Genomic DNA, 20,145 nt, shown 5'->3' with positions numbered 1-20,145 from the left:
CTGCTACTCTAAAAATAATCTTTGTGCAATATTCTAACATCTGCTGTAATAGTGATTTGCGTCACAGTGTTATTAGAATGTTGTTTTACATTATTAACATTATGGACATTAACATTATGTGCTTAGAATATCCACAAAACAGACTGAACATTCTTTAAACCAAATGTTCAGAGACTGTTATGCTAACCTAAAATTATTAGCTGAGATGGAATTTAGAGAACACAAAAAATGAAAGAACATCTACATATTTCAGATGCTAGAGAGTACATAACACTTTCAATTGGCTTTTTTTTTTATTCCAGCCCTACTGGTTTTGGTCTCTTGAACTTTCTGGAATTATTAATGGGTTTTGAAATGAAACAGTTGCAGTAACACTATTAAGGGGCACAGATGGACCCTTTCAGCAAGTGGCAGAAAAACAAGGAGGTGCTTCAGGCCAGAAGGCTATGATACCTGATCATCAAACCACCACCAATTAGAGCATTAGGAGAAGTCATTTATTTTGCCTATGTTAAAAAAGGTGCTAAACTCTGTGAACCATTCCCTCATACCCTGCTGAAATTTCATCCAGACTGAGAGCGGCCCCACGGAGTGAGAGACAGAAGGATATTGAGGTGCCTGTGTGTGTGTGTGTGTGTGTGTGTGTGTGTGTGTGCATGTGCGTGCATGCGTGTGTGTGTATGTGTGCATGAGAGAGCATCTCTGGCAATTTGACCCAGTGGTAGAGACCCTGCCAGGCTTAGGGCAGTCTGAGGACCCTTCTTCATTCTTGCTCGTTCTCTTTTTACACTGATTCCCCACACCTTTCTTCTCCACACTGATTGGGACAGAGACAACCTACACCACCAATTCATCTGTAAAACGCCAGGCTTAAAAGATGGTCATTGAAAGAGCACCAAGAAGCATATCTGTTGTTAAAAGTTCTATTCTCAAACTGTTGAAGGAATGTTTTGGCCCCAAGACGTATCCTTCAGTTTGTCAACAAAGAGCACAGAAAGCATACATTATATGCAGCATGCTACAGAAAAATGATAAACTTAGACTATGCCATACATAGTACTGACTAGAGCTATTGTGGCTGTCTAATGGTATTACTGTATTATCAAGAAAACAAACAACATACATACTAAACATAACAAACAACATACAAACAAAAAACTAAAAATGACCAGAGCAGTTCTTAAATGATTTCTTAACTTAACCTGATGATTAATTGAATGACTGAACATTAAAATGTGATTGTGTTCATTCAGTATTATTCCAGATCAAAAACAGCTCCATGTTCCCTCATCCATCATCTTGTCTCAATACTTGAAAACACAATTCGGGCAATGTTTTAGGCTCCATACAAGAACAGTGTTGAAAGTGTAACTCAATCAGCCAGTGCGTGCCTTTGTCCCAAACCAGTCACTGTAGAGAACACTCACCATAAGTCATAAACAGCATAAGTCTCAGCTGAAAACAATTGCAAACATTCAGGACATTCGTGAGACGATCCAGTGCACTTCAATTCCATCAGTCATTTCTAAGAAAGCACACAATGAAATTATACAAGGATCATTATGTGCATATTAACATGACCACATTACAAGTTCATATACTAAAGCACAGAGAGGGAACAAGTGAACACGAGTGTAAAATATTTGCTACTGAGTTGCTTTTAAAAAAAAAAAAAGAAGGAAAAAAGACCTCTTCTCATGTGCTCAAAATATATAAAAATTTTAGACAGTCCAAACACTGAGAGGTTTTGTACACTGAGACAAATCATGTTTTGGTATTATATGTGAGAATTTTACCCCATTACATAGCATGTTAGTAGCACTTGGAAGTATAATGGGCCTCCACATTCTTCCAAATTATAATGGATATACAAATAATGACAATAAGTGCTTAAAGTAGTCTGTCCATAACTGTTTTAAATCTTATGCATACTTGCTCTTTGGTGCAAAATGCAATTCGATAAGCATGTAAGCCTACAGACCACAGCAATGCTGAAAGTCACTCACAAATCTGTTTACATGCTCCCTGTGTTTTTCACACTATTTGCTGGTCTTTGCCCTGTGCCTGCCAATGTCTTGCTTAAATAAATACTCCAGCATTACCTGGCAGTAAATCAGTTGGCGCTTGAAACCAAAGGCCAAAGCCCATTTGACAATGATCGCCATCTACTGGTCATATTGAGGTATAAAAAAAAAACCTGGTATCTGTTGTTTTTTTTCTGTTTTGTTTTTTTTGGTCATGTTTACTTTAATACTACTTTACTTGTAATACTAATTTAATTGTAATATATGCTACTTTGTAAAGTCTTTTATCCTGTTTTTCTTAGCATTAAATGGGAGCATTACTGAACCCTAGAATGTGCAATCTGATTTTAATTGGAGCAGAAATCATTGTATAATGTATTTTATGGCATGTCATAACAATCCTGTTTGTGACTTACTGCTACTAATGCAAGTTGGTTTGCTCAGCCTGTGTTTTGGGAGTTAAAGCTGGATTTTTCAGCAGGGAAAGGAGTTTTATTTCAATTCAAACCTGATCTTTAGAAGGATGAGTACAAAACACAATTTTTTGGCTATTCAGAAAACTAGCTCTGAATCTTTAAACACCAGTCTATAATTTTAAAGATAAAGCCTCCTTAAACCCGTTCCTTAAATACTGCCATTTTAATGAAAATGTAATGGATTTGTTAATACTTACAATTATCAATCATTTATACTGACAGAGAAATGGGGGGGGGTCCATATACAATAAATATTCGACAGTGGCTAAGCATTAAATAAAAATTTACTACAAGCATAATCTTAATTTTTCTGCTAATCACATGTCATCATATTCTATATTCTCATCTATTCTATGAGGTTGACAATGTTATGCACCCAATTATACTACAACTTAGTTTAGGCACTTTTTTTTATGTTTTATTATGTTTTGAACAGTCAACTATATTGCTTCAAAACAAGTTGTACAAATTGTGCACCTTCTCTAGAATATATGACAACTCCTAATTTGGACACTTTTGCACCAAATTTATTTTGTGTTGTGGTTACCTGGCTTAAAATTCCTGGCAAGTAAGAAAAGTAATAAGGGCAATTTGGCAAAGATGGTGTACCAACCTAATAAGCTTGGCCTGTGTTTTGGCATTTGGGCAGACAAAGCTGGATTTTGCAGCACTGTAAGGAGATTTCAATTCAAAACTGATTCATCAAGGACTTCATTAGAAGGCAGAGTACAAAACACAGAAGTCATTTGACTATTTAGAAGACTAGTTCTGAATCCTTTAACACTAGTCTTTAATTAGAACATTAAAGCCTTTTAAATAGCCTACACTCCTTAATGACTGCCTCTGCAGCAACCCATACAGTTTTTATTTGTATTAGAAAAGCAGCATACATTAACTCAGCACCCTAAATACAACAAAACTGTATTTATTATAATTTACTAAAGTAAGAGGACAGAGGCAACAATCATTATTTGCCATTACCTTGTAATGAAACTACAAGGACATGAGGTAGTGTGTCATACTTTGATGCAGTCCTACTTTTATGCTACATAAATAAGCTGCTTGGTTCCAAAACTGACATAGTCCAAACCTGAAGCCAGTCCCAGGACCTGGAGCAGGACTGGAGTAGTAGGCAAGAGGAAAAAGGATATTTCATGTGACAGCTATTACCTACCTCCAAAAACAACACCTCAGAACAAGGAGGAAATTCCTCCAGCTTCAGTGCTCTCTGCTGGAACACACCAATTACTTAATCCGGCACTTGTAATGAGCTCATTTCACAATGTCATGAGCAGCTTATTTTACACTCCTCAGTTTTGACATGTTGAACTCTACTGCCTCCTGGGTTATGGCAATAAAACCACGATGGTGATTCTATTTTTGTTAAAGGTGTCTTGCATTGAGTGGTATTCAGTGATCGAATGTTAGCAGTTTTGTTTGTTATTTTAATGCGCATTAACTTTCATAGACAGGAACACTATGGGTAATTTCTTGCATTTTATGTTTCAAAAGCTGATGATAAGTAGGTGGCAAATTTGCATTGAACCAGACCTTGCAAAAATGAGTTCGTGTCCAAAACCGACCGTGATCTCCTCCGCCAAAGAGAAGGAGGCCCCAGGGCCTTGTGCTTTAAGTAAAGGTGACAACATTTCTGACAGGCACATCATCATAAGTCCAAGGAGATTGGAAATACAGATAAAGGAATGCATTCTGTGTGCACAGGGCAGGAAATAAACCTGTATTTAAGCTGATTATCCACCCAGAGGCCAGACCCTCTGAGCAGCTCCACAGCAGCCTGCCTCCAACACAAGCTCTGGGGAGAAGAGCGGCAGCACTATCATCCTAGCATGAGTATTATTAATGGCCGGATGGAGTTGGAGAGGGGCGTACAGGGGCTCTTAATTGGACCGAGTGGCTGGACCGAGTGCTTCTGCTGATTGCTGTGAGCAGGTGGCAGTCCCAGGCCAGCCTGTCCATTTTCATCAGGTCCTGGAACACTGAGCACATGGCTTTCTACAAACTGCCCTCCCCAAACCACCATTAGCAACTCACTCATTACCCACAATTCTGCCCACTCCCTGTCACCTAGCAACACAGTCCGTTTGCAACACTTCCTCTGGCAGGGACACTATGGAGGCCTCGGTGCCCATGGATGTTTTCCAGAGCTGCCTGCTTTTATACAAAGTTGAATTGCACAGCCGTATTTACTGTAACACCCATTCGCTATGCTCTCACAGAGGAACTAGCAAATATAATAAACCTCTCTGCAAATAATGAGCATACTAACTGTAGCACCTCTTTGTAGGTTAAACACAAATGCTTTACGCTAGCATGCAGAATAACATTATAAGAATTAATTATAACACACAGAGAAGTACCATTACCAAAGGCACTTTTGAGAAATTAGATCAGGTCACTGGGAAGAAGGCTGTAACCTTCTTGCATCCCAATTTTCATGCGTGTGTGTGTGTAAATAATCTGCCTTTTCTCCTTGAAGCCTGTACACCTCCAGGCATGACAGAACTGGAAGCCATACTCCATGATTTATGTGATTGTGATCTGGCTGATAACAGCATGTCAAACACATACACAGGAGTTGTTAAAGATCTTGAAAGCATTCTTGTTAAATCTCGAGCCATCTTTTCTGGCAGTCTATGCCTGCACAAAAAAAAAAGAGAGAGAGAGAAAGAAATAACTCTCATGACTTTGCACCACTATTCTGACTACAACAACAGCAATGAGAACACTCTATAGGGCATGCGGTCAGTTACAAAGCAGGAAGACACAAAGAGCTATTGCAAAAGGCATTGTTTAAAAAAGTCATCAGGCCATGTTACAAAATAGAGAGGACCACAAAAAATTCTTCCAGTAAATGCAACAATGCAGTTTGGATGAGCTAAAATGAGAACAAACAGAACAAGCCTTGATGGTCTAGAAACACACCCATGTCCATGTTTGTTGAGGCAGTGATATTAGTTTGAATGATTTTCTAATGTCCAAATATAAAATTATTTTCCATCAATGCACAAGAATTTCATTTATCATATTTTAGGTTAAACAAAACTGCATGTCCTACAAGATCCAGGTGGAGTGAGCTAAAGTCTAGACTCTAGACAGAGGTACAACACATGTACAATATATTATGAACTATGTATAATTTGCAGCTAATATAAACACGATCTGTTGTCAGCTGATACCATTCAAGTTAAACTAGTGAAAGCAGATGAATGAACTGCTGTTTAATGAGCGCTAGAAATGAAGTGAAAAAAGACTCAGTTCCTTCATTTAACTTTAACATGGTTCAGGAGAGCAGTATTTGGTGGCACTAAGCCCAGGCAAGGAAATGACAGGAAACAGTGGAATGACATCAGCCACTGAGCTTTTTCAATGGGCTACAGACTTGAATGAGCTTTTCCACACTGCTAGAAAACACAGAGCTAAATTTGAAAGTGCACTCATGAATTTTAAAAAGAACATATATTTATTTCACTAAACAGCTGCACTTGTGGCTGGCACCAAATCAAATTTAACATCCATTGGCTCTGTGATTGATCTATTGCTGATCCATAATGTGATAATCTCTTTTTCCTCATCACAGAAACCCACAGCTTGCGCCCCAACTTGTTTTGCTTTAGCCAGGCCTTAAGTTTCCATGTCGTGGCCTGATTTGATGGAGTCAGCAGGCCGGTGGATGACAAACAGTCCCTGAAACCTTGGCAGCAGCTTTAGCGAGAAATGGAGAGTGCCCTGTCACAGGCCCGTGAAAGGTCAGCTTTAAATCAGCTCCCCAGCCCTGCAGGCTTAGCAGTAATGTAATAATCTGGCCTAGATTCCTGCAGACTCCAAACCGAGCTCCGTTCAGAAATGGAGTCGTGGCACCACACGTGCCAGCAACCCTGGCAAACATGGCCAAGCGCACAGAAATTTTTCCAGGTTACCATTTCTCATGGGTCGGGTCTTTGCATGTATGGAATTTCTCAGTTTGTACACGCAGAATATCAGACAAGATGTGCGATGTTCCTGCAGATCGGGGGCTGACGGTACGTCATGCCGATCAAAGGTTGCTGCTGTGAGGCTGCAGTGTTCACACAAAGCTGCAGCTTGCACTTAGGTTGTGGGTGCTAGACCTCGGTGTGGAAGTGCCTGTAAATGTAAGGTTTTGTCACTGTGTTCACACATTCCCCCTACACCCAAGGCAAACTTTAAGCCCCCAGCTGCACAGTCACAATCCCCATGCTGCCCGCTGTTGATATCATTCCGAGATGACCCACATTTCTGCTTTACCAACACTGTGTGTGTGTGTGTGTGTGTGTGTGGATTGATGGTGGGGGTGCATACTTATTTACCATCAGCATGCTTCTTTAATAAGGTCCATTCATTTAAAAATCACTCTGCACTACAGAATATACATTACTGTGTCCACTACTTATTTGTCCCTCTGGTGCTAAAGTCAGCACTGGATTCTGAGTTTCACCATTTTATGACACGGCTGTAGTTTTCATCAATATACGCTTGACTCTCAGAGCTGGAATGTACTAAAATGTTAAAAGTCAGCCAGGGTTTTATTGTGTATGTGTGGGTGGGTGGGTTTGGTGGTGGGGGTGGGGGGGGGGGGGGGGGTTACAATTAGATAGGGGAGAGAAGCCATGGTTGAAGGAGATTTAATAAATAAGGGGGATTCAGAGAGAGGGAAAGAGAAGGAAAAAGGAAAAGGGAGTGAGATACCTGTCCAGCAGTCTACGTATGTGGAATGTATGGAATGGTTCACTCTTCTCTCAGTAAATATTTGATTAAATGATAGCGCCCTGGCCCATTTTCTATGTTGTTTCTTGGCCTCCAGCTCTGAACCAGTCCAAATTTACTAAATGCACAGGTTGGCCACTATGTCAATTATAGGTTAGCAGAACATTTTCTCAATGTTATGGTTCATGGAACTTTTACAAGAATATTCTGTAAAGTTTTCTGAGTGCTCTGAGAATGTTTTGATATAATGTTTGCACCACATTTCTGCAACATTTATATTTGTCAGAGCATTAATACAAATGTTTCTATAATGTTATTAAGGTGACTGTGAAATAAACCATTAAAGCGCACCTATTATGCTTTTGAAATATGCCTAATTTTGTTTTAAAGTTCTCATACAATAGATTTACATACATCCAAGGTCGAAAAAACACTTTAATGTGCTCATAATTTAAATTACAGCAGTACCTTTTTTTCCCCCAGTGTCACAAATGACTCGTTCAATGATGCATTCTAAATTATTCCTTCTAAACTCCTCCTTTCAGAGAGCATACTCTGCTCTGATTGGTCAGATGTCCCAGTCTGTTGTGGTTGGTCTACTGCTGTCAGCGTCTGTCGAAAAAGGAAACGCCCACTACCATAACGAGTTTCAGCTCCGTCGGTCAGTGAGCAGCTGATGAAGACCAGAGGCAGGGCTTTTTGTTACAAACCTACATAGGTTTGTGTAGGAAGTAAGTCTGGAATTACTAACGACTCAGTTCAGCTGTTCAGAATCGGTTCCTTTTTTTGGGAATCTATAACTCCGTTTGCCCTCTGATTTTTGAAACTTTGCAGACTTTTTACATTCACAAAGCTACATAACACACTACATGAAAGGTAATATTTGAAAAACCCTAATAGGTGCACTTTAATACAACACTTGTTTTTAGCTCACTGCAAGAATATGTCAGTAAACTGATAACATTCTCAGAACATTCAGTGACATGTTTAACAGGTTCTAAAATGATTCGTCTTCGATAATGAAATGTACACTTTGGAAGTCATTTTTGTCATGTTGGTTTATTTATTTATTTTTTTTAGATCTAATGTTGGGGTAATCACATTATTCTAAATAGTTCCTGCTAACTTTACAGTTTGGGTTTTTCCTCTAACTTGTTGATGTTAAAATCTAGGGCTACAAGTGAAGCTCTTTATAGAGACTATTCATTCCATCTGCTGTAAGGAAACCTAACATCAAACATTATATCTGTTTACCTTCTGACACTTGACACTTGTGAAAAAGTCTTAATTTGTCCAGGTGAATTGTATGCTTTATAGTCCCATCACACTCTCCTTCTATAATTCAACAAAATCAGACTTAATAGTTTTCCCCTCCAAAATTATTTCAGCATACCTCTCAGCCATGTTAGAGAGATGGAGAAAAGAGGGATTGGAGAGTTTTAGACAGTGAGGGGGAAATAAAAATGTGTAAAAAAATATTTGTGCTGTTTGCCATACAACCCTGACACTAGCAGCCTGTCTATCATAAAGTGCCAGCAAAGGTGAACTGGTATGGGTCATATAAACCTTTGGGAAAGGGAGGGGTGAAGCAGGGCCTGAGTATGTAATAATCACAACAGGGCCAGAAATCAGCCTGAGAACCACTCCAGCTCCCCTTCTTTCCCCTCACTGCTCCCCTGAGACAAGCCTGGAGGAGCCGGAATGCATGTATATGGGTGGTCAATTAGCTTAAAAGTTTCAGCTGTGACAAAGCACCATTACATGAGCTGGAAAGGGACATGGAGACTCTCTCTCTCACTCTCTCTCTGCCCACATATCAAGAGCAGTTGAAAAACATGCACTGAAACCGCATGCTGCGATCAGAGTCATTCCAGAACTGAAATATAAGGACTCTCACTCCATTCCCTCCCCAGGCTAAATCAACAGGCCTTTTTACTGTGGTTACTGTGCCGAGGGCCACACCACCGGAATGTGACCATGCTCATCTTTTTAGGGAGCATGCTCCACTTTGATTAGTGTTCTCCTCCTTTCTTCTCTAGTTTGCACTGTGTAACAGTTTGTTGTACCCTGAGTTATATTATTAGGGCTTAGAGCTTCTGTACAGCAGTACTTCTGATATTCTATGGAGCGTGTGCTTCTCCGTGTGCCTACACAGAATATATATACTATTAAAACTTTTAAAAAGGCATCGCCTCCACCCTGTGTGCGAGAGTTTGAATGTTCTCCCCGTGCTTCAGAGGTTTCCTCTGGGTATTCTGTTTTCCTACTCCAGTCCAAAGACATGCGTTGTAAGCTAATTGGTATCTCTAAATAATCCATAGTGTGTGAATGGGTGTGCAAGTGTGTGCACAATTGTGCCCTGCGTTAGGTGCCCTGAGTCCCCTGCCTTGTGCCCTGAGTCCCCTGGGATAGGCTCCAGGCTCCCTGTGAACCTGTGTAGGACAAGCAGTACAGAAAATGGATGGATGGATGGATGGATGGATGGAAAATAAGGCATCTAAGGGAGGCTTATGGAAAATAAGACATTTCATGTGAGGCTACTTCTGTATAGTCTTTGAAGTAAGGCCTTGTGTCTCTGCAGCTTCTCCTTGTTCATTGAGATTGACAGTGAAGATCCAGGCCTCAGCGAGTCAGTGATGACAGACAGCCACCGCTTCACTGACCATGCCGGCTTCCTGTGACCGGTACAATGATGCTTGGACTCTCTTATTAATCATCTCTTTTGATGTCATAATCACAGTCTGTGGAGAATCAAACCAGGCGATTCATTTGCTGTGAAAATCCGAGTGTGCATGAAGGTCTTGATCCATTTGACCTCTCTGCACACCCAGACTCCAGCGTTCTTCCCCTCTGATGCCTCTATTTGAACAGTGCCGGAGTAAACACCTTCCCAGTCTAGCTGTGCACAGGCATTTGGAAAAGGCCTAAATGGCACTGCCAAAAAAAGAGAGGATTTGTACAAAGAACAGGGTGTGGAGAATTGGAAATACATGCAGATGTTTCACACACTTTCACACTTCATATGTAACATGAACGGGACCTCATGTTCTTTAAAAATATGTATTTAAATTACATATGCATGTCTGGAGCACATGTGGAAGGGCATCTATTAAAACTATTTAAGCCTGTGTTGGCAAAGAGGAATCTGTAGTTCATGGGATGCGTACGTGCATAAATAAGCATACTTTATTGTATACGTGTGCACTCCTGTCATATCAAATGTGTGCATAGGCTGCACGTGCCTTCTACATGTTGGCAAGTAGAATGAACAGGAAAAGTTGAGGCAAGGCTCCAGAGATTCTGCACACACACTTTTCCTGTTCCTTGAAGCACAGGGATCTTCCCACCATCAAGGAGTAACATCCTGATAGCAATAGTCACATAGTTGCTGTGTTCATTTGAATTACTGATCACTAAAGTCTCTTTCAAAACCACTATGAAGCAACGTCCTTTAAGTGTAGCCAGAAAGGGTGAGCATGGTAAAACAAAGCTGCTACATATCATGGTAGCCCACATTTTAAAAATCTTGGTGGTGTTGAGCTAAACCGAACAAGACTCTACAAGACTGTTTTCCCATGCCAAAGTGTAGAAGCAGTTGGGGACACTTATTAGTAGCCACTCCAAAGTGTTCTGTTTTCCATCAGTTTTTAATCTCCCACCCATTCCTCCTTCTCATTCTTTTGTGAATTCTTTCCCTTTGTGTCATGGCATCTATATGTTTCTTGCCATTCTCCGTTTGCTTGTCCCTCATCCTTTCTCAGTGAAAATTGAGTCATAACTTCCTGACTTTACTGGCCAAAGGTCAATCTTGCAGGCTCACTGCGTCTCCTGTCTCCCCTCCCCTTATCCTCCTCTTCTTTCTCCCTTTCGTGAGGCCCCTCCATCCCCACGCCCCTGCTCTGCATTCCTCACGAATAAAGTACCTTCAAACGGTCCAGGGCCCACAGCCCAGAGGCTGCAGTAGCTGAGTCTCAGCTGCTGAAGTTTCTCAGCTAGCTCGAAAAGAGCTCCGACTGTGAGAAAATGCAGTCCGGCACCACTCGGGCCCCTGTGATGACAGGGAGAAGGCAACTGGGGGCTCCGTGGGGACAGAGATTAATATCTGTGGCACTTGAGTCCCCTGTGCCAGATTATGTGTTAAATCCTCCACAAGGAGCACAAACTCAAACACAATATAGGATCCACAGTTTTAGGCACTGACCCCCACTTGGAAAGTGGCAGCTGTAGATATGGAGCTCAGGTCCTGCACTAACTGCTCCCTGACCTCACAGTGTCCGCGTGGGCTCCCCCTGCCTCCATGGAGAGCTCCGGTTGCATCTCTGACCGCTCTGGCACACACACATGCACATTCACACTAATCCCTCAGTGGGGCTTGGATCAGGGGAGTGAAGAGCCTGACACTGGAAGTGGGGGAAGTTGGCCAGGTTAGTATTATCAAAGTATTCCCCTCATCTCATGCAGGCGTCATTCAAGCCCCTTGCTAGATCTCAAGGCCACCAAGACTTAAACCCAATGACCTCACCTGAGTCCATCAGCAACCTTCTCTTTCCCTAAAACAGCTTAGCAAACTGCACTGAGACTACTACCACATACAAGCTGCTGACACCGGATTAATTTTGCACTACTAAATATACCAAGTGATAATCTTAATAGATTGTAAGGTGTGATAAGAGATGAGAAACAGTACACAGGTGCATTTGCAGTAAGTTCCCTATTATGCAGGAGTGATTTTGGTGGTGCAGAATGACATTAATAACATCATAGGCTCGTAAAAGCTTATAAAGACGTTCATATGAAAACATTTAGCTTGCCAATATTTCAAATACACAAATTTTCTGATCACAACTTTATTGAAATCATTTCTATTTTTTTAAGGAATTGCTGCAATTAGGATAATTTCTGGTTGCATGTTAACTGGTCTAGATAACAGTGTAGATTAAACTTGCTAATCACATCCTTTCTAATCAGGGATGGGACTGAAAACTATAGGCAGTGTTTATATTGATGGCTTACTCAAACATGTTTATTGAAAGAAATTCAACTGTGTTTGAGGCAGCAGGTGTGATTCTCGTCACTATGTTCACATTGTACAAGAGGAACAGAAATAATAACATTAACTGTCCTGTTTCCCCACTCATAAATAAAATGTTCATAAAGCAAACATGGGGTAGAGTGATTGCTGCCCCAATGGGCTTCTTTTTTTATTGTTTTAAAATGGTTGGTCATTCAAAAGAGGTATTTCAGTAAAATGTACAGGGTTGTGAATGATGCCTTTATGAGGATTAACATTTGTTGAATTGCTGATATATATGTATGGGCTCTGCCTCACCTGCTCCTATGGACAAGCCTCCACTGCTATTAAGTAGCATGTTCAGTTAACAAGCAAAGATAAATGAGAGAGAAAATAATGGAGAGGTGTCATTTAGGTATTTACTATAAAGTGGAATCAGACATAAATCTACAGTAAAGCAAGAAAATATATATATATATATAAGTAAGCTCATAAAAATACAAATGCTAATGTTTTTTTTTTCCTGATGATGATTTCCCCTCATCTAACACCTTTATCAAGATTCAACTCTTCATCCAAGATATCTTTCCACTTCAAATATTGATCAGACATCTCAACTACACCTCCAAAATGGAATATCAGAGACTGTCTGGATAGAAGGTGGGTATATCCCCCTACTTGTGGCCTCCAGTCCAGCTTATGAGAAGTGATTATCAATGCACACATCTGGATGGGTTTAGTCAAAGAATCCTATAAAAGAACCCTAATGGGCACTCCCATACATTTCTGTAAGACTCTTTTAGATCTGGTTCACATCAATGAGTTCCATCTGCAAAGTATTTTTGCTTTTTGTCAAAATAAACTATTTTCTTAATTTTGACCTATCCTTGTGTGTTGCTGTGGACAAGGGCCTAGGGTAGCCATCCATTTGTGGACTGATCCCATGCATCCTCAGTGAGTACAGGAAAGCAACTGGAGGAGGTTGTCTCCAAGAGTAGAGACAGCGAATAGCATGACATCTCAAGCACATTGTAAGTATGGCCTGAGTATATGAGCCTTTTCATACAAAACATGCCTTTAATACAAAACATGCATTTTTAATATAAATAAATTCCAAGTTTACATATATAATTCCTTCAACACATTTCTTTTTTTAGCTACTGTTTTAAAAATTTTGCCAGGTTTACAAGGGGGAAAAAACAGGAGTCTGTAAATTTGTATGCAATGCCCTCTAATGGTCCTTCTGAAGAGCACATGTTTAAAAACGGCTTCATTCATATACAGTTAAAGGAACAACTTAACACACTAGTTTTAATGTCTAAAATAAATAAATGTAAACAATTCACCTTCCCTAGCATGCCTTTGCAGACAGCGAACTGGTTTATGTTTCAGACAGGCCACTTACAACATGGACTACATTAGTAACAGATTTGGCTCCCTGAAGTTATAGAACTGACACCTGCTAGTTCAAACATCTCCATATGCTGGTGAGGAAAGTACAGACAGGTGGAGAGGGAGGGAATTGGCAGGCAGGCTATTCTTATTTTGCTCTTATTCCCTTCTCTGTGGCTTTAAGGAATGCCACAGTGTAATGGGTAACCTACAGTCAGGTCCATAAGTATTTGGACAGTGACATAATTTTCATAATTTTACACTGTACACCACCACAATGAATTTAGAATGAAACAAAAGATGATTGAAGTAATTGAAGTGTAGACTTTCATCTTTAATTCAAGGGGTTTAACAAAAAAATATTGCATTAACTGTTTAGGAATTACAGCCATTTTTTAGAGTCCCTCCATTTTTAAAGGCTCAAAAGTAATTGGACAAACAAACATAATGTTAATACTTGGAAGCAAATCCTTTGCAGTCGATGCCTACCTGAAGTCTGGAACCCATGGACATCACCAAATGTTAAGTTGCCTCCCTTGAAATGCTTTGCCAGGCCTTTACTGCAGCCAGTCACTGTTACTCAGTTACTGCTTGTTTGTGGGTCTTTCTGCCTTCAGTTTTGTCTTCAGTAAGTGATGCTCAATTGGCATGCAGTAAGCATGCTCAATTGGGTTGAGGTCAAGTAACTGACTCAGCCATTTAAGAAAATACCATTTCTTTGCCTCAAGAAGCTCTTGGGTTGCTTTCTCCGTATGTTTTGGGTCATTATCTGTAATGTGAAGCTCCGTCCTACCAGTTTTGCAGCATTTGACTGAATCTGAGAAGAAAGTATAGCTCTATACACTTCAGAATTTATCCTGCTACTTCTATCAGCAGGCACATCATCAATAAACACCAGTGACCCAGTTCCATTGGCAGCCATACATGCTCATGCCATAACACTTCCTCCACCATGTTTGACTGATGATGTGGTATCATGCACCCATCCTTTCCTTCTCTATACTCTTCTCTTAACATCATTCTGGTTAATCTTGGTCTCATCTGTCCAAAGGCTCTTGTTCCAGAACTGGGCAGACTTTTTTCTTTTTTTAGACATCCCACAACAGTAAATGTAACTATAAATGATAATGTGCTACTCTTCAATAAATAAAAACAATGTTGGCAAATTGCTGTGGTACAAGAGGAATAAAACACTTCACATTGGGACACATCACAGCACCCCATCCTTGACTATTTTCCTATGATGAAATGAATGAATGAAAATTCTAAATTAAATGTGCAGGCTCACTTCAAAAGATTACAAACATACCAGTAGGTGGACTGCCTAAGATAAATTGCCCTAAGGTGTGAACGTGTGTGCATGGTGCCCCATACAGAATGTACTCCCACCTCACACCCAATGTTCCCGGAATTGGTTCCTGAATTATTTATCATGAAAAGGACACCTTTTACATCAAATTCTAGATTTCTATTTTAAAAAATGCAAAGGTATTATCCATCCATCCATCCATCTTCAACCGCTTACTCCTTTTTCAGGGTCGCTGGGGAACCTGGAGCCTATCCCAGGAAGCATCGGGCACAAGGCGGGGTACACCTTGGACAGGGTGCCAGTCCATTGCAGGGCACACTCACATACACACTCATACACCGATTCATACACTACGGACACTTTAGACACGCCAATCAGCCTACCATGCATGTCTTTGGACTGGGGGAGGAAACCGGAGTACCCGGAGGAAACCCCCGCAGCACTGGGAGAACATGCAAACTCCGCACACGCATTACCCTGGCGGGACTCGAACCCCGAGGTTCGATGTCCGAGGTTCGATTTATGTAGGGGTTCGATTTATGTCGCTTTTCTTTCAACTCATATCACGTAATTTGCTTTGCAGTACATGCTGTATACAATCAAAATACTAGAAAAAAAAATCAGGGCATAACAACTACATAACATTTTGCATTTTATGTTAGAATTTGCCTTGAACTGCAATCCTCTACATTTTGCCAAAGTTACAGTGAAATTATATATATATAATGTGTGTGTGTTTGAACAAAGGATTACAGTGAAAAAGAAATTTCACTGTTAAATAAGATTCAGCTCAACTCAGCCCAGTTTACGTTAGCAGAGGAGTTAGGATAAAGGTAGTTGTTAGCGTTCTCTTCTGCAAATAGAAAGTCTTTAAGTCCTTATTCTTGATTAATTTACTGTAATACTCTTGCAATTGTGATTCCATATCACTGATGTTATCTATAGATTGTGTATTGTTAGATTTAAAAAATTTTTTTTTTTTTAAAAAAAAAAGTCAGTAACGTATTACCTTAGCTTATCTTAGGATCTTAGCTGGTTTAAACCAAAAAATGAATTTATTAATTAAATAAATAATAAAGAAACACTCACTTTTTGTTGCAATCGAGCAAAATCTCAGTGTATCTCCTATCTTGGGTGAAGTGTCTTCTGGGAACGAGCAGCACCAAGCCGGAAACTACACCCAGGAAACATGGAGGCCACAGCCAAAGAGCTGCTCCCGGTCACCATCGAACATATAGTGAATGACACACTGATGGTGATGCTGAGATAGGAGCTACAACGGGATTTTGCCCAATTACAACAAAAAGTAAGTGTGTTTCATTATTATTATTATTATTATTATTTTCCTTTAACAGCTCTAAGCCTAATTGGCGCTTGTGCTTTTGTCTCCTTCATCTCGTAGGATATGATGCATATATACATTGTTGAATTTTATTTAAGATCGCTCTCCCTCAAGAATGTTTCATTTTAACAGCAAATGGAATCTTAGTTGGGGCACCCGTGGTACTATGGCAACGTAAGGTAAAACGGAAGTACGTATACACTGCTTTGCGGAAAGGCGGAAGTTTTCTGACGTCATTCTGAAACGGGCCTGCTATCTAGCGTTAACGCTGCGCGCGTGCCCGTGGTAGAACGTTGCACGTGACTGTTCTCGCGAAAGAGTACATGGGCAAACCCAGAGCATCTTCTCATCATTATGCCTGTTCTACACGCTGAAATAACATAGAGTAAGTGTCCTCAGGCATATGTGACACGTTAGACCTTAAATATCTCGCATTAGAGAGCCAGTCAGTGTTTATAGCTTGTCTCTGTTTTGTTAGGTTGTTTAAATGTTAGCTAGCGTGCTAAATGTCAGTTAGCCTGCAGCTAGCAGGGGGTTTCCTTTGATTACCGTTGGTTGTTAACACGCTGGTTAGCCTTCAGCTTGAGTTTGTCAGCTGATACAGGTTGGTCTCATGAGTTTCGCAAACATTCAGATACACCGAGCTAAAACTGGAAGATGATACTGAGAGGAATTTAAATATATTTTTCGGTGTGTTCGTGATGAATTAACAGCTGCTGGTAACTGCATAACTCACACAAGCATTGCAGGAACACACTGGGGACTGCATTATTATCCTGTCTCACTAGATATATACTACATATAGCTTTTTTTTTTTTAACGAAGATGTCACACGTCACTGATAGCATCTTCATTTTCTCTTAATGTCCATCAAGCCCAGATCCCCAGTCATTTCAGATATCCTTTTTTTTTTTGTAAACCATTAATCACTAAGATAATGTTAATCCAATCAGATATTATGCTGCATCCCCCCCATGTGCTCTCATTAAATCAGTTATTTTATCACAGTAAATGTGTAGTCTTGTGCTTATTGTAGTCTGATATGCAGGAATGCTATAAATCCACTCCTCCATCATGCTGAGTCGCTTGCAGGAGCTCAAGAAAGAAGAGGAGACTCTTCTGAAGATCAAAGTCATGCTGCAAGATCAGCTTAACAGGCTAAAGGTAAAGTTTAGTCGCATGCATTTACCTCTACATTTTATCTCTCAAAGTGACATTGATTTTAAAAAGATTAGTCCATGTTGACAGCATATTCGTTTCTGATTGGATGGCAAGTGTGCATTCATTCTTTATATTGGGATGTGGTCAATGTCATCAGTTGTCTAACACTCTAAGGATACTTGATGTAATCATAGCAACAAGTGTGACCAATATAAAATGTAGACATTTTACGTGCATGATTTGGTTCCACTTGTCCCCTTAGAGAAGGGGTGCCAAACTTGTTTGAGGTAAGTACGCTTAATCAAGTCTTAGTCGAATGTCATGCGAAATTTCCATTGACTTCCATTCACAAGCATGCGAATGCTGAAGACCGGAAATGCAAGCTTCATGCGAAGAATTCGTATAACGTGAAGACATGTGACCAATCGAAGATCGACACATCACGGTGTGACCTCTTCAGTAAATGCACCAATTTTAGCAGTATCGCACCATCCCATTTTATGCCGTTGCGTACAACATGACTAAAAAGAACATAAAATCATCAAAAGAGAATTTGCCTGTATTTTGGTGTCACTGTGTACAGGAATAGATGATCTATTTGAACAGTGGCATGTGAGATCATATCCGGTTGCCACCCATAAACGCAGCGGTCTCCAAAGAAATCTCGCGTGCTGAAAGTCTAGTGTGACCGCCGCTTTAGACCAGTGGTTTGGTTAATAGACCAAAAACACATCAACTTTAAATGTGTTCATTTATCAGCATTTATTTAAAAGATGCATATAATTGCAAAAATAAAAAGTTTGCTGAGAAACCTCTAAATGTTCTTGCTAATGAAGAATTACTTATAATTAGCATTATAGGTTCTCTATCAGGGTGCATTTGGCTCACCGGCCTTATGTTTATCACCCCTGTCTTAGAGGGAAGGCTTGCTGCACATCAATAAAAAGTTATTTTGACTGATCATTTTTATCCTATGATGAACCATTTCTGTGAAAAGGAACCAGATCATATTGTATGGTCTTATTTGACTCACCATGCAGTCATGTTACTCACTTATCCAGACCTTTTGTGTAAGCAAGGAATTTTATGTAACTGGACATTTTACAATTTTAGTTGTATGTAAATTAAGTTGAATGCACCTACTATATGATATTCTTTTACAGAGCATTCACTGTGTAATTGCTTGTTTTCACTAGTTTGAAGAGGGAGCCCTGAAGTCCATGATCGACGCTCAGTCTGAGGAGAACCCAACCGATCCTGTTCCTCCTGAGGTAAGCAATCATAAAAAAAAAGTAGCTCAGTAGATTAAAATGTTAGTGCTATTTGATTTTGTAGTTTGGAAATGTGGAATGTTTTCTCTTTGAGTGTAGCATCTCCAGCTGTTTACTGAATTAAATACGGCATAAATAACTAGTTCTAATGGAAAACTACTTCTGTATTTGAACTATTTCCATGCAGGCTGAGGTCAACCCAGACAATGAGAGTGAGATCAATCAGACTAAGCTAATTCTAGGTGCTCCCACTGACTATGAAATGGAGGAAGAGGAAGAGGAGGAAGATGATGATGATGATGAAGAGGATGATCTTGACATGGTGCTTGAGGAGGAAGAGGAAGAAGATGACGACTACTGAGTTCACATTCAGTTAGCACAAATGAACTGTCAATGACTATCAGTTAGGTGTGTAATGAGCAAAATGGCATGCCACAAGATACGTGTTAATAGGTTGTTTCCATTTCTCTTTTTGTCGAAAGACAATGCTATAATTTATTAACTATAGGTAAACGACAACTTGAGATCAAACCACAAAATGGTGTGTAGCAACTAGCAAGCATAGAAGCTCAGACATCCTTTTGGTACTGTATACGAGGCTAAGCCTACACTGTTGTCACTTTTGTAAATGTAAGCCTGCTAGTTTATTGTATTTCATTCATTCTGTTGGAAAAATGACCTGTAGCCAGTGTTTCAGATGACTGTACATCCAGGTTGAATGTACTTATGTAAATCTATGTTGACTTCATAGTATTTGTATTTAATTTGAGAGTTGTCAGAGACACTTTTTAAATGTAGTTTGAGAGACAGAGTGAATGCATGTGTGTATGTAATGCATGTGCATGGGTCATCTCTTGATGAGCCAGTACTGTACAGTGATGTCTTTTTGTACTCCATGAAGAATATTGTATATGTTTAGTACAGTGGTTTAAATTACTTAAGCACAATACAGAGGTTGGAATCCCTGCCTGGTTTATTTTATTTTCTTTTTCTTTTTTTTTTCTTTTTTTTTTTTTTTTGCTGGGTTGTTGATTTGAAATAATAACCAATATTGAATGAATAATTGAGTTGATATATGATTGGTGATTGTATCGTGTTTGTGCAAAGGATAAAGGTATCACAATTGCATATTACAGCAAAGATGTGGGCTATTGCGGTTGAATAGTATGGAACAGTAATAAAAATACACAAGAGGCCTAAACATATGCACTTAAGACATGACCCATAACATTTTTCTTCAGTCAGATAGCATGATGTACCTTTCAACCAGACCCTGTTGACCTACCGCAACATAAACAAAATGTATGACGATTTGTTAGGTGAATTGCTGTGGTATAAGAGGAATAAAACACTTTGGGACATGCTGTTCAGTATACCCTGTTCTGTGTTATTCCTTATTTATAACATTTTAGTATA

At 39.8% G+C, this 20,145-nt stretch overlaps 1 protein-coding gene and 1 long non-coding RNA gene across 4 annotated transcripts; one reads left to right on the top strand and one right to left on the bottom strand.

Moving 5' to 3' along the window:
- Positions 1-958: 958 nt before the first annotated feature.
- LOC128606709 (uncharacterized) lies at positions 959-4,070 on the bottom strand. The gene is made up of 3 exons (XR_008385726.1): positions 4,052-4,070; positions 1,428-1,525; positions 959-1,310 (listed from the first exon to the last, which is right to left on the bottom strand). It is a non-coding gene; the product is annotated as an uncharacterized LOC128606709 (long non-coding RNA).
- A 12,067-nt stretch (positions 4,071-16,137) lies between these two features.
- snapc5 (small nuclear RNA activating complex, polypeptide 5) lies at positions 16,138-20,095 on the top strand. Of its 3 annotated transcripts, none has more exons than XM_053623050.1 (4): positions 16,138-16,261; positions 17,346-17,461; positions 18,655-18,729; positions 18,917-20,095. In XM_053623050.1, exons 2-4 carry the CDS (start codon positions 17,372-17,374, stop codon positions 19,088-19,090), a joined length of 339 nt encoding a protein of 112 aa, XP_053479025.1. In that variant the 5' UTR covers positions 16,138-16,261; positions 17,346-17,371; the 3' UTR covers positions 19,091-20,095. The 3 variants fall into 3 exon arrangements, with proteins under 3 accessions (XP_053479025.1, XP_053479024.1, XP_053479023.1); XM_053623049.1 differs by lacking the exon at positions 16,138-16,261 and adding an exon at positions 16,452-16,682 and having other exon boundaries at positions 17,334-17,461; XM_053623048.1 differs by lacking the exon at positions 16,138-16,261 and adding an exon at positions 16,456-16,682.
- Positions 20,096-20,145: the final 50 nt, after the last annotated feature.

The sequence above is a fragment of the Ictalurus furcatus genome, chromosome 4 (assembly GCF_023375685.1).
Source record: "Ictalurus furcatus strain D&B chromosome 4, Billie_1.0, whole genome shotgun sequence".
In the NCBI taxonomy this organism is placed as follows: Eukaryota; Metazoa; Chordata; class Actinopteri; order Siluriformes; family Ictaluridae; genus Ictalurus; species Ictalurus furcatus.
This window is presented reverse-complemented; position numbering and strand designations above follow the sequence as displayed.